We start from the raw sequence: 21,526 nt of genomic DNA on the forward strand, positions 1-21,526 counted from the left end.
CCCTCGGCTTGGGCTTTCTCTCTCACACCCAGCGCAAGGCTCCTCCCACCCCCAGCTACAGTTCCCCGGCCCTCCTCCCCAGCCTCTCCCCTCCAGACACAAGCCTAAAGGTGGGGATGGCGTTGGCAGCCAGCCGGGGACCCAGGAGACCTAGCTCCCACAGCTTACTCAAAGCAGAGAGAGGTCTTTAAACCCAAGCCTCAGAACCCCTACAACCTCCACTAGTTAAACCAGTTTGCTCCTGGGACCTAAGGACCGGCTGGGGTAGGCATGGGGAAGAAGAGTCTGCTTTGACACGCAGGTGAAGGCTAAGCGCAGGGTGAAGATAGTGGCTTCTGCTCTGGCGGATCCCTGCGCGGTCAAGCCACCCCTGGGAGGACGTGGAGACAGCTCTCACTGCCTGTCCTGAAGAGGTACAGAGACTAGCCTCCGGGAACCACAGTCCGGCCAGAGGACTCAACCAGTAGCCACCACCCCCCCCCCCTCCGCAAATGGCAGGAAGGGGGAAAGTGCCAGAGAGAAAGGGTGGCATCATGGGCCCAGGACACTGACCTCTTCTGCCAGCCTTGCCCGGCCTCCCGGGGACGGAGCCACGGAAGCCCAGCAAATGGGAGGGGCAGAGACCCAGGCGTCCCGGGCCGCCCCGCCCAGTCCCCCGCCCCCCAGCCCCAGGGCACCGAGGAGGGAGCCGGGCAGGGGCAGGCGGCAGGGTAGGGAGGAGCGAGGGCGGGAGGGGGAGGAGGGAGCCGGGCTGGGAGGGAGGTGGGGGGGTGGGGAGGGAGAAAAAGAAAGAAAATATTTTCCGTGTCCCCGCCTGCAGAGTCAGTGTGCGGTTTGGGAGAAAATGTGTCGGATATTTTGGGGCGGTCACGTGGGCGGGCGGGCTCCAAGAGGCCCCGGGACGGTCCCAGCCTAGAGTCCGTGCCCCCCCAGAACCCCCCATCACCGCGAGCCCCTGCCACTGCGACGCTCCATCCCCGCGACCGCCCGACGCCGGGACCTCGGGGCTCGGCGGCCTCCCTTCCCCCTCCCGCCCCCTCCAGGTGAGTCAGGCGGGGAAGCAGGCTCCGCCGCCGCGGACGCCCGGGTCCTCCTCGGGCGAGGTGGGCTGGGGGCGGGGGCGCCGGGAGCCACGCCGGCTCGGTTCCTCCCCGCGCGGGTCTGGCTGTCCGCAGGGGTGGAGAGGGGCTTCCTGGCCCCGACTTGGGGGTCAGCCCTGAGGTGGGAAGGGATTGGGGAAGGCAGGCTGGGCTGGGCCGGGCTGTATTCACCCTTCGTTGTGGTGAGTATTTTGGGAGAGCTTTGGGAGAAGAGGCTCCAGCCAGCGGGCTTCTATCCTTATTTTTGTGCCCAGAGTGTGAGGGGAGATAGGGTCCCCTCCTGCGGGGAAAGTCCACCATCCGCCTCCCCTCAGGCTTCCCCTGGGGAATCTGAGGGCAGGATTTTTGGTCCACGCTGATCCAAGTTCCTTCTTCCCTAGTGGAATGGCACCACTTGGACATCAGAAGAGCCAGAGGCAAATGATTCTGTCCCTTTGAGTCCGGAAGTTTGGAGAGACAAGTGGATAGGATAGGGGTCTGTATAGCCGATGGCAGTGGATGTGAGCCGCAGTGCCGGAGTCCCTCTCTCAGGGCTGCCACCTGGGTATGAGTCCTGGCTCCCTCCAGCCGAGGTGGGGGGCTCCTCCGGAGTATTCCTGAGGGGAGCCTGAATGGAACAAGGGCAAAGCAGGGAGACCGGGGAAGGGACCCAGGAGCTCCAGTCCCAGGGCCTTACTGGCGCTGCCTCCGTTTCCAGCTCTTACAGCCCAGTTCCCTCGACCTGACCCAGTCTGTAGGAGGGAGTCTCTGCAGGTGGCCAGAGGGTAAGAGGATGCTGGGGTCGGGGAGGGGGGCAGGTAGCCTGAGGAGGGGTCTGTGGGGCAAGAAGCTGAAATGGTGGTGTTCCTTCAGGGCCCACATCTAGGGCAGGTGATGGTACCAGTCCCAAAGTCTGAGGTTTGTACCCTTACCATCACTGCTCAGATGCTGACTTAGGGTTGAGGACCACAGGTGGTGTCTCATTTCCTTGAGGCGAGAAAAGAGAGGACAGGGGAGGGGGCAGGAGGCAGTGTGGGAGGGGTCCTGGAGCTTGGGTATCCCAAATAGACACACACTCTCACACACACATATGCACACACATGCTGTGGCTTGGAGCCTAGTAGGCAGCACAGGGCACACACCCCCATCCCGGCACACCCCCACCCCTGGCTCAGAAAGCCACCCAACTGGCACCTCCAGTTCCCCCCTCTGCCCCACCCTACCCATGCCCTCCGATGCCCACACACATTCCACTGGCATTGCCTGCCTGCCTCCTGGGTACTGCCCCTCCCTGGGGCCAGTGAGGTAGAGGGAGGGCACACACAGGGATGGGAGGTGGAGACTCAAGGGTCTGGACTCCCCCGAGGGTGGCAGGAGGCCAGGGAAACCCAGCCTGCCGTTGCCTCCTGGGGAGCAGGCTGGGGGCCCAGGCCAGAGCAGAGGATGCCTGGGTCCTCCGCCCAGGCTGGGGATGGGGTCATGGAAAAAGGTGGTCGTGTTTATACAGAGGGGAGGGGGGCAGCGGGTGGAGAGCCACCGACAAGAGCAGCTTTGTTCCAGGCTCTGGAGCGGGCAAGCCAGCAGAGAGACACCCCCGCCTCCATCCGGCAGCCCCCTTCATCCATGCCCTCCCCTCACCTCCACCTCAACTTGAAGAGAAGCAGCTTTGTAAGGGCCCGCTCTCGCCTGATCAGCCCTCTCCACCTGAGGTGGCATCTTGGGAGGAAAGAAGTCCGTTCTCCCTCCGCAGGTCCCCCTGAAGCACCGTGGCCTCTGGGTCCCTACTTTAGGGTTCCCTTTTACACTGTGTGCCACTGTCCTCAAGTCCTTGGTCCCTTCCTCTCCTGAAGACTTAGGACCCTCCCCTTCTCTTCCCAGGCAAGGCAGAGAAACCAAGGGTCAGAACTGGGATGAATCTCTTTCCCCTTCCTCTCTTCACTCAACTCTCAAGTTCCTTCTCTGAGGCAAAATAAGAGGAAGTTCCTGGGAGAGCTGGGCTGTCCTTCACTCGCTCACAGCTTCACTCCCCCGCAAGGACTAGGAGCCTGAGCATCCTTCTCTGGGACCCTCAAAGCCCTCCTGCTCTGCCCTCAGTTCTGTTTCCCACCCACAGGTGAGAAGCAAAGACAGAGAGTGCTGGACCACACAGCCAAGTGATCAGCCTAAGCCAGTCTGGGGAAGATGGGGGGACCTCTAGTAGCTTCTCACCCTTGGCATTGGAGGGGTTAATCCACCTGGAATGTGGCCCAGCCTGTTAAGCTGTGGCCCAGGGGCCTCAGGGGCCTGGACTCCTGGCTCTACCTTGGCTTAACCTGGGAAGAGGACTGCAGGGAATAGGGTAAGGTGAAGGAGATGTACCCTGGGGGCTCAGAGCTCAGGGTTTTAGGACTTAGGGAGACACTGGGTTGAAGAGTCAGGGTGCTGGGGATCTGAGTGGTGGCAAGTGAGGGGCAGCGGCTGCTTTATGCATTGGGACTGAGTGATGGCTGGTGGCTTGGGGTCTGAGTTCCTGTAACTGCCATAACAATTTACCTTCAGGAACTTGAAAGCCAAGGCAGATGAGAGATAAAAAAGAGAGGGGGAAAAATGAAAAATCAGAGGTACAAAGATGGAAAGATATTGATCTTAGAAGCAAAGACTGACGGAAAGAGATGTAAAATACCCATTATCTACCTCTGGGCCTGCCTACCCTGAGGACTCTGTGTTTCGCCCTCTTCCGTCCTCGCTCTCTGACCTTCTTCATCTAGTCCATCATGGTTCTGGCTGGTAGAGGAGGCACCTAGGCTGAGATGACTCTCCTTTCCCAGTCCCTAACTCCCGAGACAGGTGGGCGGTTCTGGCGCTCCTAGGAAAGCCTACAACCTTCCCCTTATCAGAGCATCAGGAGAGGAACCACCTGCCTAACCTAGGATTCTCACTTCCTCTTTCCCCCCATCCCCCTCGCCCTTCCCTGGGCTCAGGGGCCAGGCTATATTAGAGGAAGGGGGGATGTAGAGAGGGCTTGCTATATGCAGAGGGCTCAGAGAAGAGAGGGAAGAGATGGAAAATCAAAGTAAACTGAGGACAGAGAGAGGAGCTTCCTAGCATCATGCCTGGCACAGAGCTGGGCTTCCATCAACCTCTGTGGATGTGAAGAGAGGTTAGGAAGTGAGGCATAATTGGAGACAGAGACAGACTAGAAGGGAAAACTTGGAGAGGGAGCACCGAGGAAAGATGGAAAGAGAGGAGGGCAAATTAAAGGAGGTATGGTGAAAGAGAAGGGACAAGGAAAAAGAACACGAGATACACAAAGCATTTAGTATGTGTCCTATGTTATTCTAGACACTTTACATATGGTAAATTATTTAATCCTCGTAATAACCTTATGAAATGGGCCTTATTATTCACAGTCGGCAAAGAAGGAAACTGAGGCCCAGAGAGATTAAGTAACGCTAATACATCAGAGGTCCTGCAGTTCAGAAGTGGTAGGGATCATTTCAGATAGTCTGGCTTCAGGATCTGTGTTTCAGAGAGGTGTAACATTTTTTGATAAAAGTGTTAAAACATATATGGTCACTTTCTCCAGAGTGGTAGAGTTTGAATCTTGGCTCTACCATTTACAGCCATGTGACCTTTAATCAGTCCCTTAACCTCAGTTTTCTCATCTGTGAAATAGGAATCATAATTCCTACTTCGCAGGATTGATGTGAGTGTTAAATCAAGAGTTCAGCCCATGATGGTGTTCAGTGGTCTAGCTTAGGAGTCCTTTCTGCTGTGAGTCCAGAGGCTATCATTCACCTTGTAAACTTAGTTTACCCTTTCGAGGCTAGTTTCTCTGAGCCTGCATCAGCTACCACCCTGTGTCCCCCACTGTGTACAGAGGGCCCTGAGCAGTACAAACTGTGGCAGCTAGGAGAGAAAAGACTAGCTGGGTGAGGGTCATGGGGCTTGGAGCCTCAAAGTGATCATTCTCTCATCCTTCCTTTTCCTTTCTTTCTCCTTAGGACACTTGGAGACCCAGTGAGCAGGCCAGGCAGGGCGGGCACGGAGCCTCCCAGGCCAGGGCAGTGGGCATGGGCGGGGGCTGTGGCTGAAGAAGTCCCCCGCCCACAGCAGACCCCAGGGGACTCAGCCTCCCACACTGCAGCGGCCATGGCCACCAATAAGGAGCGACTCTTTGTGCCTGGTGCCCTGGGGCCTGGCTCTGGCTACCCAGGGGCTGGCTTCCCCTTCGCCTTCCCAGGGGCACTCAGAGGGTCTCCACCTTTCGAGATGCTGAGCCCTAGCTTCCGGGGCTTGGGCCAGCCTGACCTCCCCAAGGAGATGGCCTCTCTGTGTGAGTCTCAGGGATCGTGGGGGATGAGGGCAAGTGGAAACAGGAGGGCATTGGTGGGTGGATGAGAGAGAGAACTGCTGTCCCCGTTAGGAAGGCAGGCAGGCTTAGGGCTTTGATCTAAAGGAGTAGCCATGAGGGGGTTTGGATATGGAGCAAATGAACATCTTTGCGAATGAGAGTCCTTCTGTACACCTAGGATGGGAAAGTGGCATGCCTAAAATTTGGGACTCTGAAATTGCCTCCTGAGCGAGTCAACTAGCAGGGAGAACCGCTTTGTATGGGCAGCCAAGGGTGGGTCTGGGGAAATCTGAGGCTGCTGCCTGCCTGCAGTAGCGGGGTGTGGGGAGCCAGGCTGTGAAGTGGAGGAGCCTGGGAGGACAATCTGCTGACTCTTGGATCAAGAGGTGAAATTGTCCTGAATTAGTAGGAGGCTGCAAAAAAGAGGAACAGAATCTAGTGCCAGGTACCCAGGGATGTCTGGGGTCAGGCAACTTCCCTCTTGCTTCTGGTTAAGTGAAAGTCGCTCAGTGTCCGTGTCCAACTCTTTGTGACCCCATGGAATTCTCCAGGCCAGAATACTGGAGTGGGTAGCCATTCCCTTCTCCCAGGGATCTTCCCAACCCAGGGATTGAACCCGGGTCTCCCACATTGCAGGCGGATTTTCTTTACCAGCAGAGCCACCTGGGAAGCCCCTTGCTTCTGGGAAGGGTGGAAATAGCCACAAGGAAGGTAGCTCTTGTCTCATAAGTAATCCGGGGAAATGGAGGGGCGTCCCAGCAGCATCCTCTCCACCAGCCATGTGGGCTGTGGACTCCTCTCTCTCTCTCTCTCTCTCTCTCTCTCTCTCTCTCTCTCTCTCTCTCTGGTCTGGCCCGGTGCCCACATGCTGTGCAGATCCCTGCTTGTCCCTCAGGCCTGCCCTCTTTGGGTGAAGCTGACAGCAGCAAGCTGAGGCCTCTCTTCTTCCCTCTGGGTCCCCTCTCCTTCCTCTTGGGAGTGGATCCTCCTCACCAGGGTCATTTCAGGCATGGATGCCCAGGAGCTGGAGGGCTAGGATACTGGCCTCCGTTGGATAGAGGGTCAGCGTGGGAGCCGGTGCAGAGAAGGTCCTACCTGGAAAGGAGGGGAGGTGATAGACAGAGGGGCAGCTCCAGAGAGAGAAACAGAGAGGGAGAAGAAAAGACAAAAAGATAAAGATACATCCCTTATAGCTCCACAAGCTCAGAGAGAGAGAGGTGGAGAGAAGGGGCCTGTGTTCAGGAGCTGGCACTTGGAGGGTGTGCGTGTGTGTGTGTGTGTGTGTGTGTGTGTGTGTGTGTGTGTCTGAAGGGGTGATTAGACAGGACTGGGGCTGGCAGCTCTGCTGGAAAGAGCAAGCTCACCTAGAGAAGGCATGTGTGTGTGTGTATGTGTGTGTGTGTAAGGCTATATGCAGTTGTATGCACAGTGTGGCCCTGAGACGCTGCTCACACACAGAATTCCAGGGTTGCAACAAAGAGTCAGTGTGAGGAGTGAGGTGGTATTTCATGGGCTGCTGACGGTGTGTCTGGGGTTTGGTGAGGCCTGCTGGTGGCCTGTCTGTAGTCCAGCAGGGGTTATTTGGGTGGCATGCAGGTGAAGGAGGGAGCACAAAGCCCCCCTTTTTGTAAACCTCAGCTGGGCTTCCCCTACCTCATTTGCACCCCATGAATCTGTCCCAGGGTCTTGGAGGTGGGAGGGAACCACCCTCCCACATGAATGCCCTTCTTGCAAAGAGCAGCACAGCTTAGTCCCTTGGGGCTTGATTTTCCCAAGTTTCCCGAGGCAACTAACAGAGTAGGGGTAGAAGGCTGAGGAGAGAGAATGGTGTCAGGGAGAGTGTGGAGAGCCAGGAGCCAGCCCCCAGGAAGTTCTCCATGTGTCCCTGTGCCCTGGACACGTGGAGAGCAAGGTCAGGGTTCAAAGTGAGGTCAAGGCAGGGGAAAGGGTCAGACTAAGCTCTATCCCCAAAAGCTGCCCTGAAGGAGGGGGGCTGAAAGAAGAAATCCAAGGGAGGAGCCAGAACCTGGGCTGGTAGCTGGGGAGGGTGCGGCTGGCAGCGGGGGACAGGCCTGGGCAGAGAGGTGGCGGTGGGGAGGGGAGGAGGGAAAGGCCTGGGTCCAGACAGCTACCTGGGAGTGGGGCTGCAGCACCTAGTGGTGGAGGAAAGGGAGGCAGCTGGGAGAGTCTGAGAGACCTCCCACAGCGGGGCAGCAGTGGCTGAAGGGGGAAAGTGTAATCTCCCTTCCCTTCCCTTTGTGACTGGGCCATCTAATGGAAGGGGACTGGAGGCCTAAGTCAAAGCCATGCTCACTTGGTGGCTGGCTCTCTTTCCTCAGCCTCTGCTGCTGGTCTGCGGGAGGGAAGGTGGTCTGTGAAGGATTCTGGAACTTCGCCCCAGGGCTGGCTCCTGGATCCCACCACTGGGTCCCCAGCACCTTGGAGACACTAATGTTGAGAAGGGCAGTCTTGTTTCATCTCTTGGGGTGCCGCGGGGGCCTGAGTGGGTAAGGCATCTCAGAACCGCCTGTTGGAGGAGGGCAGGAGAAGGGAACACGTGCTGCCAAGGCAAGCACAGGCCTGCAAGTGTGGAAAACTGGAGGGGGGTGTGTGTGTACACATGCGCGAAGGTTTGGGTGTGCTTGCTCACTCATACACATGAAACCCTGGTGTCTGTGTCCCTGTGCATCTCAGTGTTATGACCACTGGTGTGGTCTATGTTTGTTTTATCAAGACTGCAGGGAACAGAGTGTGATGGAAGGGAAGGGAAGACCTGCCCTGCCCACCTCCCCCTCTTTAGAAGATAGCTAGTGTCCTGACGACCTAGACTTGCTTGTCCTCTGAACTTGGTGACAGTGTCTCTGGGTCACGGAGCCCAGGCTGCACCATACCAAGTGACATGGAGAAACTGAAGACAGGCTGGCACAGGAAGAAAATGAGTTCTACTTAAAAGAAACTGAAAAAGAGAGACTCAGAGACGTAAACAAGATGAGAGGGAAATATACAGGCTGGAAGGCACAGACACAGAGAGAACCCAGACTCCGGGAGAGGCCAGGGGCCTTGTTAAGCGGGCGGGCCTGGTGGTGAGCAGGCGGCAGCGAGGCCTCCTCCAGGAAAAAACCCCAGCCACTGCCTCCTTCCCCTCCCCTCCTGGTCTCTCCTGCTCAGGCTCGAGCTCCAGCTCCAGGCCGACACAAACGGGGCTTTGATTGCAACAGGAAACCTCTCTGGCGGGGGGAGCTGGGCGAGCCGCCGCCGCTGGGGCCCAGGCTGCACCCCCCTCTCCTGGCCCCCTACCCGGTCCCAGCCCCCATCCTGCCCAGCGTTCCTCACCGCCCTGCTTTGGGCCCCGGTCCTATTCACACCTCCCTATCCCTCAGCTCCACTGCTGCCCCCACCTCCGGAGACCCCTCCCATTCACTGCCCTTCAGGTGGGAGTCCTAAATTAGGACTTATCCTTAGGGTGGGGCCTTCTCTGCTTTGAAATGCCCCCTCTTCAGTTTTTTGGGGGAAGGTTTTGGAAGAAAAGGAGAATTTAGCATGAGGAATTCAGAGCCAGTTATCCTCAAGCCCCTTCCAGAAGGTGGCAGGAGGGGAGCAAAGGAGAGATGCAGAGAAGGAACTAGCTCTCCCTGCCCCCCCACAGCCCCTTGATGGCCAAATGCATCCTTTCCATGGTGGTCGAGGCTCTGAGGGGTGACCATGCCAGGCTCAGTGTGAATGGCTTCATTAGTGGGGGACGGGGTACACTCTTCCTTGCCTCTGGGACCATGCTTTGTGGGGCTCCAGCTGGGAGGGGTGCGCTTTGGTGGCAGGGATCATAGGGAAGGGGGTGAGTCAGGCAGCAGCCCCCCCTTATACTCCCACCAGGCTGGTGGAGAACATCTGGTTCCCATGAAATGCTAGAAGGCTAATGGGTCTAATTGCTGCAATAAGGGCTGGGGGGACTTTGGGGAAAAGAGGGGGCACTAGATTCCCCCATCCTTTTACCTTCTCCTCAAGGCTGAGGCTGTCTAGAATGGGGGGTTGGGGTTGGGGGTTAGGGTGGGCCTGACACCGCATTGCCTAGTCCCTTCTAAGGACCCCTCTCCCTGCAATGCTTGGGAAACACACACAGATGGGGTGATGAGGAGTGGGGTGCATCTGGTGAATAGAAAGGGGGGCTATTGAGGACTCATGACTTCTCCGAGCCCTCCCCCCACACCTCCTATGCCCCACTCCCAACCCCCCTCCCTGTGGCCTGGCCACTTCTGGTTCTAATTACCAACCAGGCAGGCCTGACTTAATTGGGACCTTTCAGATTTCTGAGGGGGAAGGGTGGGGTGGGGTGGGGGAGACTGGCAGCCTGGAGTTGACTAATCAGGGCTTCCCCCCCTTATTTTGGGGGTACTCCTTATTTTGCACTTAATTGATGTTTTTGCCACTGGCCAGGTTCTGAATCAGAAATCTGTCACCCCTTTTTTCTCTTCGTGGGGAATGGCTGCATCCAGAGATGGCGTATTTGGGGTTGAGGGCAAGAACTGGGAGCTTAGGCAGGCTGAATTGGAAAAGACCAATACATTCCCTCTTCATCCCTGCTTCCAGCCCCCCAGTCGGCCCTGCCACCCCAGACTCCCCCATCCGCCAACCAGGCCCTCCTTCCCAGCCCAGCCCCCTTCAGTCCCCGGCAGCCACCCCGGCCCCTCCTCCGCGCCTGTCTTCCCTTCCCTCGCCTACTCTGGCACCCCTTCCTGCTCTTTATTCTTCCAAACTGGCGCCCCACTCCAGCGGCACCCCAGTGTGCCCCCCACCCGGTACAACAGATTCTTAGAAAAGCGCGCCCCGCCCTGGCCCAGCCACCGCCACCGGGCGGGGGAATGGGCCGGGCCGGGCGCCGCTCCTGTTCCCCCGGCGCTCCCCGTGTGAGCGGCGCTGACAGAGCCGGCTGGGCCGGCCCGCCGGGCGGCTGGGCGGCGGGCGGGGCGCGGAGGAGGGGGCGGTTTCCGGGAGTCGCCGCCGCTGGCGCTGTCCCGGGGCCAGGGTCCCCGAGTCGGCCCGGCCCGGCGAGGGCAAACTCTTGACGTGGCCAAACCCCCGCCCCCTCACCCTCTTCTCCGCCGGGCGAGGGCGCTCAGTGCCCGGAAGGGGCCCGCGAGGAAGGAGTGGGGCGGCCCTCGGAGATCCGAAGGGCACTACATGTGGCACCAAAGGGGAGAAGGGGCAGTTTGCCATTGGTGGGGGTATCGAATGGCTTTGAGAACAGCTACCGACCAGACCCGCAGTTATTGCTGAGAGGGGCACTGGGCACTTGGGGGCATTGGCACTCTGGGGGAGGGGAGTTGGCACTCAGGAGGGCAGTGTGGTCTGAACGCAGTCGGCACGGTGGGAGCAGCCTTGCGCCCTACAAGTGATGTCAGTTTCGAGGAAGGGCCGCTGGGAGAGGCAGTGGAGGCGCTCCGGGAACGTCAGCCCCGGGACGGGCCTTGGGGGACTCGGAGGGAGGCGACCCGGGCCGCGGCGGAGGGAGGACCGCTCGGGCTAGGAGGGGTAGACTCCGGCTGCGCAGGAGGGCGGGGGACTCCGCGGCGGCGCTGGCTGAGGCCTGGGCGGGGTGGGGCGGGGCCGGGTCAGGGGGAGGTGAGCGCGCCCGGCCACCCGCCCCGAGGGGGGTTCCCGGAGAGTTCACGGCGGGAGCGCGCTCCGGCCCTCGGACCGGGGTGGGGGGAGGACGGGAAGGAAGGAGCAGGCCGCGCGCGCCCAGCCGCAGGAATGTACTGTTCGGCCCTGCGGCGCGCGCGCGGAGGGAGAGGGAGGAGCCAGGCCTGGGAATGAGGGGGTGGAGGTAGTGCAGGTCCCTGGGCTCCGGAGAACTGCCGCGCTCAGGGGACCTCCATGTTCCCCTCTCCCCAGCCCTCCGTGAAACCCCTGCCTGTACAGACTTGTGTAAAAAAAAGGACTGTTGGGGGGAGGGGGCAACTCGAAAGGAAATGCGTGTGCTTGGTTCCTCCACTCCTTCCCCCATCCCCGGTCGGGGCACGCGCCTGAGTGCAAAAGCTTGCAAAGCCTCCCGGCTGTAGAGAGAATCCTTGCAAGCATTCTCCCGAGCCAGGTGTGTATGCAAAAACGTGTGTGTACACCTCTGATTTTATGCGCGTGCAGACATGCATGTGCACTAGTGCATATTTGCAAATGCGTGGTACCTGCCAAGATAAATGCATGCACGGATGTGTGTCTTAAGCAAGCAAGCGCGCGGCGGTGCAAGTGTGTGTGTGTGTGTGTATGTGTGTGCGTTCCACTCCCAGCTCTGCTCATCTTGGTGCCCGGCCCCCTTAGCTCTCTAAGCCCCACCCACCACCCCTCTGGGCTTCGCTTTTACAAAAGGTCCCCCTAGTGCTAGCTGCCGAGGCGCCCAGAGTGAGCTAGACCGCGGCTGGAGCGGCAGCCCCGGCTCTGCGCCCCGCCCAGTCCCTTTCCCCTGCTGGGGATCCCCCTCTTCCCCGCCCACCCCTTACCCCCCATGCAGCCCGGCGCCCTACGCTAGCCCTCCCCCTCCCCCCCTCCAGGAGCGGGGCGCCGCCGGGGGAGGAGGGGGAATCGGCCGCGGGTTCTCGGTGTTCCCAGCACCCAGCTTCCCTCCAAGCCGGGTCGCGATGTACGACTGCATGGAAACATTTGCCCCGGGTCCGCGACGGCTGTACGGGGCAGGCGGACCCGGGGCTGGCTTGCTGCGCAGAGCCGCCGGCAGCTCCTGTTTCGCCGGACTCGAGTCTTTTGCCTGGCCGCAACCCGCCAGTCTGCAGTGTAGGTACCCGAGCCTGGGGGTGGGGTGTGGGGTGCAGGACAGGCAGCGGCTCTCGCTCTACATGTGTAAAAGTTGGACCTGGGGTGCAAGCGGGCATTCCGACCGTTTCCATGTGAGGGTCGGGTGTGTAGCAAAGAGAAGTACTGGCCCTTTAAAAGTGGGGGCCTCAGCTACTCCTTTGGGTGTGGGCAGTAGTGTTTGGAGTGTGTGTGTGGTTTCGATGGTGGGTATATAGCTAGGACCTGTGGTTGATGCCCCTCCAGGGTTCCCGGAGATAGGGAGAGGCCGAGGTGCGTTGGTAGTTTGGGTCGGCAGGTTCGTGGACCCGGAGGGCAATGGCACCCAGGACCGTGGGTGGCGTTTGTAAAGTCCATGTGGGAAGTCGCGAGTGTAAAAATATATATATTGTTTGCGAAGCGTGGGCATTCCTGGAGTGTGCAGCGCCTAGCTTAGGCAGTGCGAGTGTGGGTGCAGGGGTCTCTCCACGCAGCATCACCCTCCGCCTGCGTTGGCAGGTCCGAATGGCCCCGTGTGGAATTGTTTGTGGCGTGAGGCCGGGAGGGCGTGTGCCTTGCGTGGCTGCGGGGGCGGTTTTGGAAAGGGCTGTGTTGGAGCGTGCATCCTCTGGGTGTGCTGTGTGCGGGGTGGAAGGGGCCAGATTGGGTTCTGGCGCCCCCCTCCCCCACTGAGAAAAGAAATGTTAGGAAATGTGTATAGGGTTGTGTGCACTTTTTCCTATGGCTCCAGCCCACAACTTCAGTAGGAAGGGAAAAGTTTCAAGCAAAGTTTGTGTATGGTGAGGAGGGGCCTGGAGGTAGCAGCGGCCGGGGAAGCAGGACTCCTGGGTCCCCAAATACACATCTTTCCCTCTGTGAAATGGGAGATGCCAGGCCTGGGGCCCTGGAACCCCTTTCCAGAGCGGTAATAAAAAGCCGGGGACTGAGAGGCAGTAAAAATGAAGTCCAGATGAGAGGCGGCTTTGAAGCCCGGGCCGAAGTGCCTGGCGGGGGTGGGGGGGAGTGGGGAGGAGCTGGGAGGGGAGCCTGGAACACCCCCGAAGTTCCCCGGGGCTGGGACGGCGCTCCAGCCCGGGGATGCGGGTCTGGGGGGCACTCTGGGAAGGGGCGGGCGGCGGGCGCTCGGGGAGTGTGCGCGCGGGGTCACTGAGCCCCCGCCAACGCGCCTCGCTCCTTGGCACACGGCAGCGCTGTTTACGAGATCGCTTTTTTTTTTTTTTTTGGGTCTGTTGGTTGCAGGGCAGAGCCGCTCAGATTTAACAACTGGGAGACTGGAAGAGGGAGGTGGCAAATAGGAGACCGAACTGTGGGGTGGGGCAAGAAAGAAGAAAAGTGTAGCATTTAAAGGGCGGAGAAAACATGAACTAGTGCCTTGCACCAAACCAAATCCTTGTGAATTCTTAGCTTTCCGCTCATGGTCGGATAGGATGGGGATTTGGAGTATGTTGGGCAATATACTGAGATGGAAAGAATCTCCCAGGAAGGGTTTTTGCAGGGACCCGGCAAGGACCTGGTTTTTTTCAGGCCCAGAGAAGCCCATGGGACTTGGCTGGCAAGTCAGTTTGTGGCTTCTAGGGCCTTGGGTGGGGGAGTTCGGGCCTACTCCACACACTTTCAGGGAAAGTAGTTTAGACCTGTGTGTCTAGACCAGGGAAGGAAAGAAGTCCTTTGGTGAGTCTGCGAGTGCTTGGCAGCTCCAGTATTCTGGTGCTGCGTTGGCAGGCCACGGGTGTCTGTCTGGTGGCAGAGCTTCTTGCTTGCAGCTGGGAAGCGGATGCTGGGTGTTGTGCATCCCCCTCCGCAGTGTGGCTGGAGTGCATGTGCCTCTGTGCCTACCTGGGTGTTCTGTGCCAAGGTCCCCTCTGGGGTATAGGAGCTGGTTGGGAATGTGCCTGCTTTTATGCCCTGTGTGTTGTTGATGTGTGAGAGTGTCTCCAAGGAGGTGTGTGTCGTCAGATTGTGAGTCCGGGCTTCTCAGCCCTGGGCCTCGCAGCTGGGAGTGTTTACAGCCGGTTATAAAGAGTTTGTTTGAAGCTCCGCTCAGCCTGGCCAGGAATTTCCTCAATTTCAGCAATTTGGGCTTTAAAAGGAGAAAAACCCAGAGCCCACCCCCCTCCTCCGCAGCAGGGGCCCCTGCTTAGCCCGGCCAGGCATCGTCATGGTGGGGTCTCTGCCCAGGGCTGAGAAAGGAATCTGAACAGAGCCTTCCTGTGCCCTTCGCTCCCGGTTGACCAGAGCCACTGCGCTGCACTTTAGGGTTCAAGGGTGAGGGTGTGTCAGAGGGGTACCGAGAAGGGACCACAGTATCCTGAGTACCAGAAAAGCTGCCCCTGGCCTGTCTCCCTGCCACCCCCACTCTCATGATTGGCTGGCACGGGCCCATGCCAGTCTGACCGCACCCAGGCCCTTTCGCAAGAGAGGAAATGAGGCAGCGCTCTGCGGGCAGGGAGGGCGTCAGTGCGGGTAAGCACCACCCCACGCACTGGCCTGTGGGCAGCACATGTGCCCTCAGACACCAGGGCCATCCTGAAAGAAAGGCATCCCAGCCCACCCCCCATCTCCCAGCACCAGCCCCCGCCTCCATCTCCCGCCTGGTCCTGAATAGACTTCAGGCACCCTCCTATCCTCTACTCCTCGCTCTCTTTTTTCATTGGGGAATCTCACTCTAGCTGGATTCTTATGCTAATTGAGTGTCTGTGTGTGTTGGGGGGTGGGGAGGGTGGAGCTAATCCGGAACCCCAGCATCCTGGCATCCCAGTCCTTTCTGTCCTTCTGGCAGCCTGGATGGACTTCTGACCAGATGGGCTACAGCAGGTTAGAAGGAAGAAGGTGTTTATGAGGTGGGTGCAAGCAAGGGACACTCGTTAGATTTTAGGGTTTTCTTGCATTAACTTAGGCCTTCCAGGTTTGGGCAACTGGTCCTACAGATTGAATAATTTATAGATTTCTTTTTTTTCCACCCTCTGAAGACCAACCACACACTCAAAAGAGGTTTACTCAGCAGCCTCCTAAAAAGAGGGTGTCCTCCCCACAAACTCTTCGCGTGGCATGGGCTGAGATCTTTTTTGAGCACTGTGTGGCTTTTGCAGGGGAGGTTTAGGAGTGAAGACATAGCTCAGAGAGGGACCAGAGGTACTCCCCTCCCCTATCAACCCTGGTTACAACCCACTGTCACCTGACTTCTGGTTTGCTACACCCCCAACAACTTCTAGACCTGAGAATCTGAGCAAATAGCTGTCTCCCTTTCCTAACTTCTCTCACTCCTGGCCTGGCCAATTAGATCTAGACCTGAGATCTTCGGCTCCCCGCAGCTGCTTGCTCCCCGCATGCCCTCCCCTCCCCCATAACTGGCAGTGTGGCACTGGGCCGGCCCCATCCCTCCATAGGCCTCCATTTCTTCAGGTGTAAAATATGGCTTTTGCATGTGCCCTAACCTACTTTCCCAGTCCCTGCGTCCCATTTGCTTCATTGTCTCAGTGGTTTCTAGGGAAAAGGACATTGGTGGTTATTTGGGGGATGGTTTGAGGGGGGACTGGAGAAGGAAATGAAAACCCCATTCAGTATTCTTGCCTGGAAAATTCCATGGACAGAGGAGCCTGGCATGCTACAGTCCATGGGGGTGCAGAGACTGCACACGCACACGCACATTGAGGGTGGGGGGAAGATCCAGGACTGTCTACCCTGTACTGCTTGAGAGAGGATGAGGTTCTCTTCTACCTTCTGAGTCTCCTAGCAGGTGATTAAGCCAGATGATAGCCACAGGTGACCTGGAATTGCCTCTTCACCCCCAGATGTGTGGCCTCTTGAGCAGGAGAAGGGTAGGAGGGCGTCTACTGACAGGGACCCAATGTGAGAAGGAGTGACTAGAGAGTTCAGAACCACAGGCCAATACCCCTTTACACACCCACTTTGTAGCTGGGCAAACTGAGGCCCAGAGAATTTAACTTCCAGGATGGCTTGGACCCAGAATTTGGAGAATTGAGCAGTTGTATAGGACATTATTATAGGGGGAGATGGCCAGGTTGGGAGGTAATAGTAGTCATTTGAGGGTTTCTGAAAGTGTTTACTCTGGGGCAGTATATGGGTTGTTGGGACTTAAAATCAGTGTGGTGGCAATGGTGTCATTGCTGAGCCAGAGGAAGAAGTGGGAATGTGGGGTGTGTATCTGATGAGGATGCCTAGAGATCTGAGGTGGGGCTTCTCCCCTGACCCTCATATCACTGCTTCTCCCCAGCGGTGGAGACGCAGAGCACTAGCTCAGAGGAGATGGTGCCAAGCTCGCCCTCACCCCCGCCGCCTCCCCGGGTCTACAAGCCGTGCTTCGTGTGCAATGACAAGTCCTCTGGCTACCACTATGGGGTCAGCTCTTGTGAAGGCTGCAAGGTGTGTATGGGGGGGATGTGGGTGTTGGGCATCCAGAGTTGACTGGGTGAGATCAGAGACTGTGTGGGTGGGTGTCTCTCTGGGGTGGGAGGGATGCTGCTTTGCACAGACGGGGTTGAGCCTGGGACCTCCTGCAAGGCCTGAGAGAGGCTGATACTCCCAGCATCCTGCTTCACTGACCCTGCCCCCTAACCCCCAACCCCAGGGCTTCTTCCGTCGCAGCATCCAGAAGAACATGGTGTACACATGTCACCGCGACAAAAACTGTATCATCAACAAGGTGACCCGGAATCGTTGCCAGTACTGCCGGCTACAGAAATGCTTTGAAGTTGGCATGTCCAAGGAAGGTAGGCCCTTAGGCCTGCCTGGGCAGGAGCACTCCTATCCTAGACTGTGGCTGCCACCCTCTTCCCACTGGCCGCCCCCACTTTCCTGACCTCTGCGATCAGCCTCCAGCCGCCCTGGAGTGCTGCCTCCTCCCGGGCCAGTCCTATTTGATTAGTTCCATTCACCCAGGAGACCCCACCCCTTTCCATTCCCTCTTCTCAGAGCTTAACCCTTCCTCTGAATGAGGGATTGGGGGTTACCATTGCACATTCCTTATTTCATGGGCAAGTTGGGGGGCTTGCCAGTCCCCTCCCCTGCTCCCAGCCCTGAGCCTGAGGTGGATCTGGGGTGCCCCCCCTCCCCTGCACCATTGTGCTGCCAAGGCTATAAGTGGATATCCTGCCGCCTGCATATCCTGCCCCCCCTCCCCAGCTCCTGCAGGGTGACAGGAAGGGCAGGATGGAGCCGAATGGCCTGGGGAGGGAGTAGGGGCTGCAGGCCCTGGGTGGGGCTGGGGAGAGCCAGCCTGGGAATGGGAGCTAGTGTAGGAGACAGAACCCGAGGCCCTGCCCTAGGGTCCCAGGGAATGGATGATCTCCAGTGTATTGAGTTAGCGTGAGAGGGGATACGGGAGGGAGATTCTGAGGGTCCTGACCCTCTCGGATCTGCCTCTACCCCCAAGCCGTACGGAATGATCGCAACAAGAAGAAGAAAGAGGTAAAGGAAGAAGGGTCGCTTGACAGCTATGAGCTGAGCCCCCAGTTAGAAGAGCTCATCACCAAGGTCAGCAAGGCCCATCAGGAGACCTTCCCCTCGCTCTGCCAGCTGGGCAAGTACACCACGGTGAGGAGTGGGCAGGGCCATGGTGAGGGCAGGGACCGCTGACTTTGGTGACTGGGTGGGGGTGGTGTTGGAGGCCGTGGTCTGGTGCTGACAACTCAGGCATCTGGATGCAGAGGGAGAGCCAGGGGTCTTGGCAAAACGAAGACAGCCCCCCAGACGAGCCTTCGTTTGCTTTCTAACCTGCTGTTGCTGCAGAACTCCAGTGCAGACCACCGGGTGCAGCTGGATCTGGGGCTGTGGGACAAGTTCAGTGAGCTGGCCACCAAGTGCATCATCAAGATCGTGGAGTTTGCCAAGCGGTTACCTGGCTTCACCGGTCTCAGCATTGCTGACCAGATCACTCTGCTCAAGGCTGCCTGCCTGGACATCCTGGTGAGTTAAACCCTGGGCCCTGTCTTCCATCAGAGCCTGACCCTCAGACGAGACCATGGAGTTGGTCCACACAGAGATTTCGTTATCTCTGTTCCCCGCTCCAGTCTGGGACTCCACCAGATATCCTCGAAACCTAAACTCTTTCTTGTCTTAATCTCTGCCCCTGAGATCTGATCCTAGACTTCTGCATGCCCTACCTTCTGACTTCTCGTCTCTTCCCCCGACTTCGGACCCTCCATCTGTCTGCCTTCCTTCTGCTTTAGGCGGCCCTCCTTTAGTTCCTAACTGCCTCGCTTTTTACCTGCACCTCATGCTCTTTTCCCTCCCACCTGTGCGCTCCTTCCCAGAGACAGCACTAACCCTCCCCCCACCTCCAGATGCTGCGGATCTGCACAAGGTACACCCCAGAGCAGGACACTATGACCTTCTCCGATGGGCTGACCCTGAACCGGACTCAGATGCACAATGCCGGCTTCGGGCCCCTCACAGACCTCGTCTTTGCCTTCGCTGGGCAGCTCCTGCCACTGGAGATGGACGACACAGAGACAGGCCTGCTCAGCGCCATCTGCCTCATCTGCGGAGGTGCGGGGCGCCCCCTGGCGCTGACTCAGATTACTTTCCCACCGCACCCCACACCTGATCTCCAGCCTGGCTGGAGACCTTGGTCCCACCCCGGACTCCTCAGCTCCAGTTACAGACTGCCCAGCAGCCTGGAACAAGAAAAGAGAAGACGGGGAGAGCCGGGACAGGGGGCAGGGAGCTGAGGAGACCCCTGGTACTAGTGTTGACATAGAGGTCTGTGCTTAGTCACTCAGTCGTGTCCGACTCTTTGCGACCCGATGGACCATAGCCTGTCAGGCTCCTCTGTGCATAGGGATTCTCCAGGCAAGAATGCTGGAGTGGGTTGCCATGCCCTCCTCCAAGGGATCTTTCCAAGTCTCCCGCCAGGTCTCCTGCATTGCGGGCAGATTCTTTTATCGACTGAACCACCAGGGAAGCCCTGGGCAGGAGTGATTTACCAGAGAAAGCCTCTTGCCAGAGAGGGATGGTATAGGGATTGGAGCAGGGGAGATGGTCTGAATGGGGGCTCATGGTCAGGTTTGGGGCCTGGAGGGCCATAGGGCAGGGCTCCTTGGGATCAGCCATTCATCACTGTCTTCCACATCTCTCTCACTCACCTGTGCGTATCCCCAAAGACCGCATGGACCTGGAGGAGCCTGAGAAAGTGGACAAGCTGCAGGAACCGCTGCTCGAAGCCCTGAGGCTCTATGCCCGGCGCCGGCGGCCCAGTCAGCCCTACATGTTCCCCAGGATGCTCATGAAGATCACTGACCTCCGGGGCATCAGCACCAAGGGTTAGTCGGGAGCAAGCCTCCCCTCTGTCTTCTCGGAGCTGCCGGTCTCCCAGATCAGGCAGAGACAGGAGCAGAGTGGGTTAGAATCAGGCAGCCCGCACTGGCATCCTCGCTCTGCTACATGCTGGTGGGAACACTTGGTGCAAAGTACCTTTCCTTTTTGAACCTTGTTTTTCTGTTTGTGAGGATGAAACAAGTTAACACACAACAGGCTTACAGCTGTGCTGAGTTATAAAGTTCAGTGCCTCCTGCCCTGGATGGAGGAGATGTTTCCATCATCATAGGAAGGTTGATTGGATGCCTGGCAGTGTTTAATGAGGCTTAGTCCTAGTGATAAATGTTATTGAGAACAGCCCTAAGAGCAGCTGGCAAGCCATGGGCTTACAGAGGGGGTCCAGGGTGTGTGGCTGGAAGGTGGGCACTGTGTGATTTTGGAGGAGACAGCCTGAAAGGAAGGATGGGCAGTGGGCTTGGCAGAGAAGACAGGCAGAGTCTCCAGGCAGAGGAGTGGTCCCCAGGAGCTCTACAGTAGAAAGAGGGTGAGAAAGAGGCAGACAGAGGTAACAGGCCTGTGCTGGGAGCCCCCAGAGGGCAGTCAAGCAGAGTTAGGGAGGCCGCCATAGGGGCTGTACCTTAGCCCCCCTGAACCTCCTTGTTCCTCCACTGCAGGAGCAGAAAGGGCCATTACCCTGAAGATGGAGATTCCAGGCCCGATGCCTCCCCTGATCCGAGAAATGCTGGAGAACCCCGAAATGTTTGAGGACGACTCCTCGCAGCCTGGCCCTCACCCCAAGGCCTCCAGCGAGGATGAGGTTCCTGGGGGCCAGGGCAGAGGGGCCCGCAGCCCCCATCCTGACCAGGGTCTCTGACTTCCCCTGCCTTGGGGGTTGGGGCTCCAGGCAGCAGACTGACCATCTCCCAGACACCGCCAGTGGCTGGGGGAGGACCTGCTCTGCCCTCTCCCCACCCCTTCCAATGAGCTCCTTGTTTTTGCCAAAGTTTCCAGGGGTGCCTCTGTGTTCATCCCCATCTTGCTCTAACCGGCTCCCTCTCCAGTCCTGGGGGCCTGCCCTGTTCCCTCCAGGAGAGAGGGCAGAGGGGTGAGCCTGGGTTTGGACTCTGAAATCTTAGCACTGCCCCTCAGACACCAGGGTCCAGGCTCCCCAGGGCAGGAGGAAGACCCTTCATTCCACAGCCCCTTCCTCTGCTGGGTGCTTAGGCCTCTGGGAGCAAACAGGAACACTAGAGACCAAAAGGGGGCCGTAGGGGGAGGGCTGAGCCCACCCTCTTGCCCCTGTCCTTGGTGCCTAATGCTGCGTGAGGCACCTGCCAGGTGCATCCTGCCCGCTGTGCCCCATCCTCATGCCAGGTCAGAGTGGGGCAGCCCGGGCCCTGCATTTCTGTTGGGGGGTGCAGAGGGTGACAGGGACAGATGTGGATCGCTCCGCACCTCTTCACTGGGGCCTCCGTTACAAGCCCCTCCCCCAGCCCTGTCACGTGCCTTGGGCCCCCCCTGCCCCTCATCTCAGCCTTGGGGCAGGGACCCTCCTACACTACAGAGGGGCCAGGGGATCCCTCTCCCCCTAGTGCCTTCCCCCTTGATCCCCCAGAGCAGCTTGGCCCAGGGAGAGGTGGGGTGGGCACTGCTTAGCTGATCCCGCCCTGACCCAGAGGAAGCCTCTATTTATTTATTAGCTTTTGTTTACACCCTGGAATTGACCCCTTCCTCCAGGGGACTTGGGAGGGGGAGCCCAGGGCCCCTGTGACCCCTCCCTTCCTCCAATCCCCAGTTTGTATTTAGCTGCCAAATAAGATTCCCACTGGCTCCCCTTTTTCTCTGGGGGGTCCGGGTGCTGTCCCCTCCCCTCTGTTTACATCTCTCCTCCACCCCCCACCCCCGCCCCGCTGTATCGCATATTGCTGAGTTTTCTATTTTTGCAAAATAAAGTGATGGAAACTCATGTAATGTGGCTCCCTGGGGTGAGGGGGAAGCAACTAGGTGACCTGGAGAGGGACTGGATGAGGAGGCTGGATTA

The 21,526-nt window shown here is 58.6% G+C and overlaps 1 protein-coding gene across 4 annotated transcripts; it reads left to right on the forward strand.

Annotated features, from left to right (window-relative positions):
- Positions 836-21,453, forward strand: RARG (retinoic acid receptor gamma). 4 transcript variants are annotated; one of them, XM_018047689.1, is made up of 10 exons: positions 839-1,043; positions 1,798-1,864; positions 5,063-5,394; positions 16,445-16,593; positions 16,799-16,940; positions 17,603-17,763; positions 17,959-18,135; positions 18,513-18,717; positions 19,332-19,490; positions 20,160-21,451. In XM_018047689.1, exons 3-10 carry the CDS (start codon positions 5,211-5,213, stop codon positions 20,357-20,359), a joined length of 1,377 nt encoding a protein of 458 aa, XP_017903178.1. In that variant the 5' UTR covers positions 839-1,043; positions 1,798-1,864; positions 5,063-5,210; the 3' UTR covers positions 20,360-21,451. The 4 variants fall into 4 exon arrangements, with proteins under 4 accessions (XP_017903180.1, XP_017903178.1, XP_017903179.1 ...); XM_018047690.1 differs by lacking the exon at positions 839-1,043 and adding an exon at positions 2,958-3,192 and having other exon boundaries at positions 1,818-1,864; XM_018047691.1 differs by lacking the exon at positions 1,798-1,864 and having other exon boundaries at positions 836-1,043.

This window comes from Capra hircus, chromosome 5, assembly GCF_001704415.2.
Source record: "Capra hircus breed San Clemente chromosome 5, ASM170441v1, whole genome shotgun sequence".
NCBI lineage: Eukaryota > Metazoa > Chordata > Mammalia > Artiodactyla > Bovidae > Capra > Capra hircus.

Excerpts from the sequence above, each read along its gene's own strand:
- RARG (XM_018047691.1), top strand. The coding sequence starts at position 5,211 with ATGGCCACCAATAAGGAGCGACTCTTTGTGCCTGGTGCCCTGGGGCCT. Across the intron at positions 16,941-17,602 it reads AGTTGGCATGTCCAAGGAAG|CCGTACGGAATGATCGCAAC; the intron begins GTAGGCCCTTAG and ends TCTACCCCCAAG. Across the intron at positions 18,136-18,512 it reads CTGCCTGCCTGGACATCCTG|ATGCTGCGGATCTGCACAAG; the intron begins GTGAGTTAAACC and ends CCCCACCTCCAG.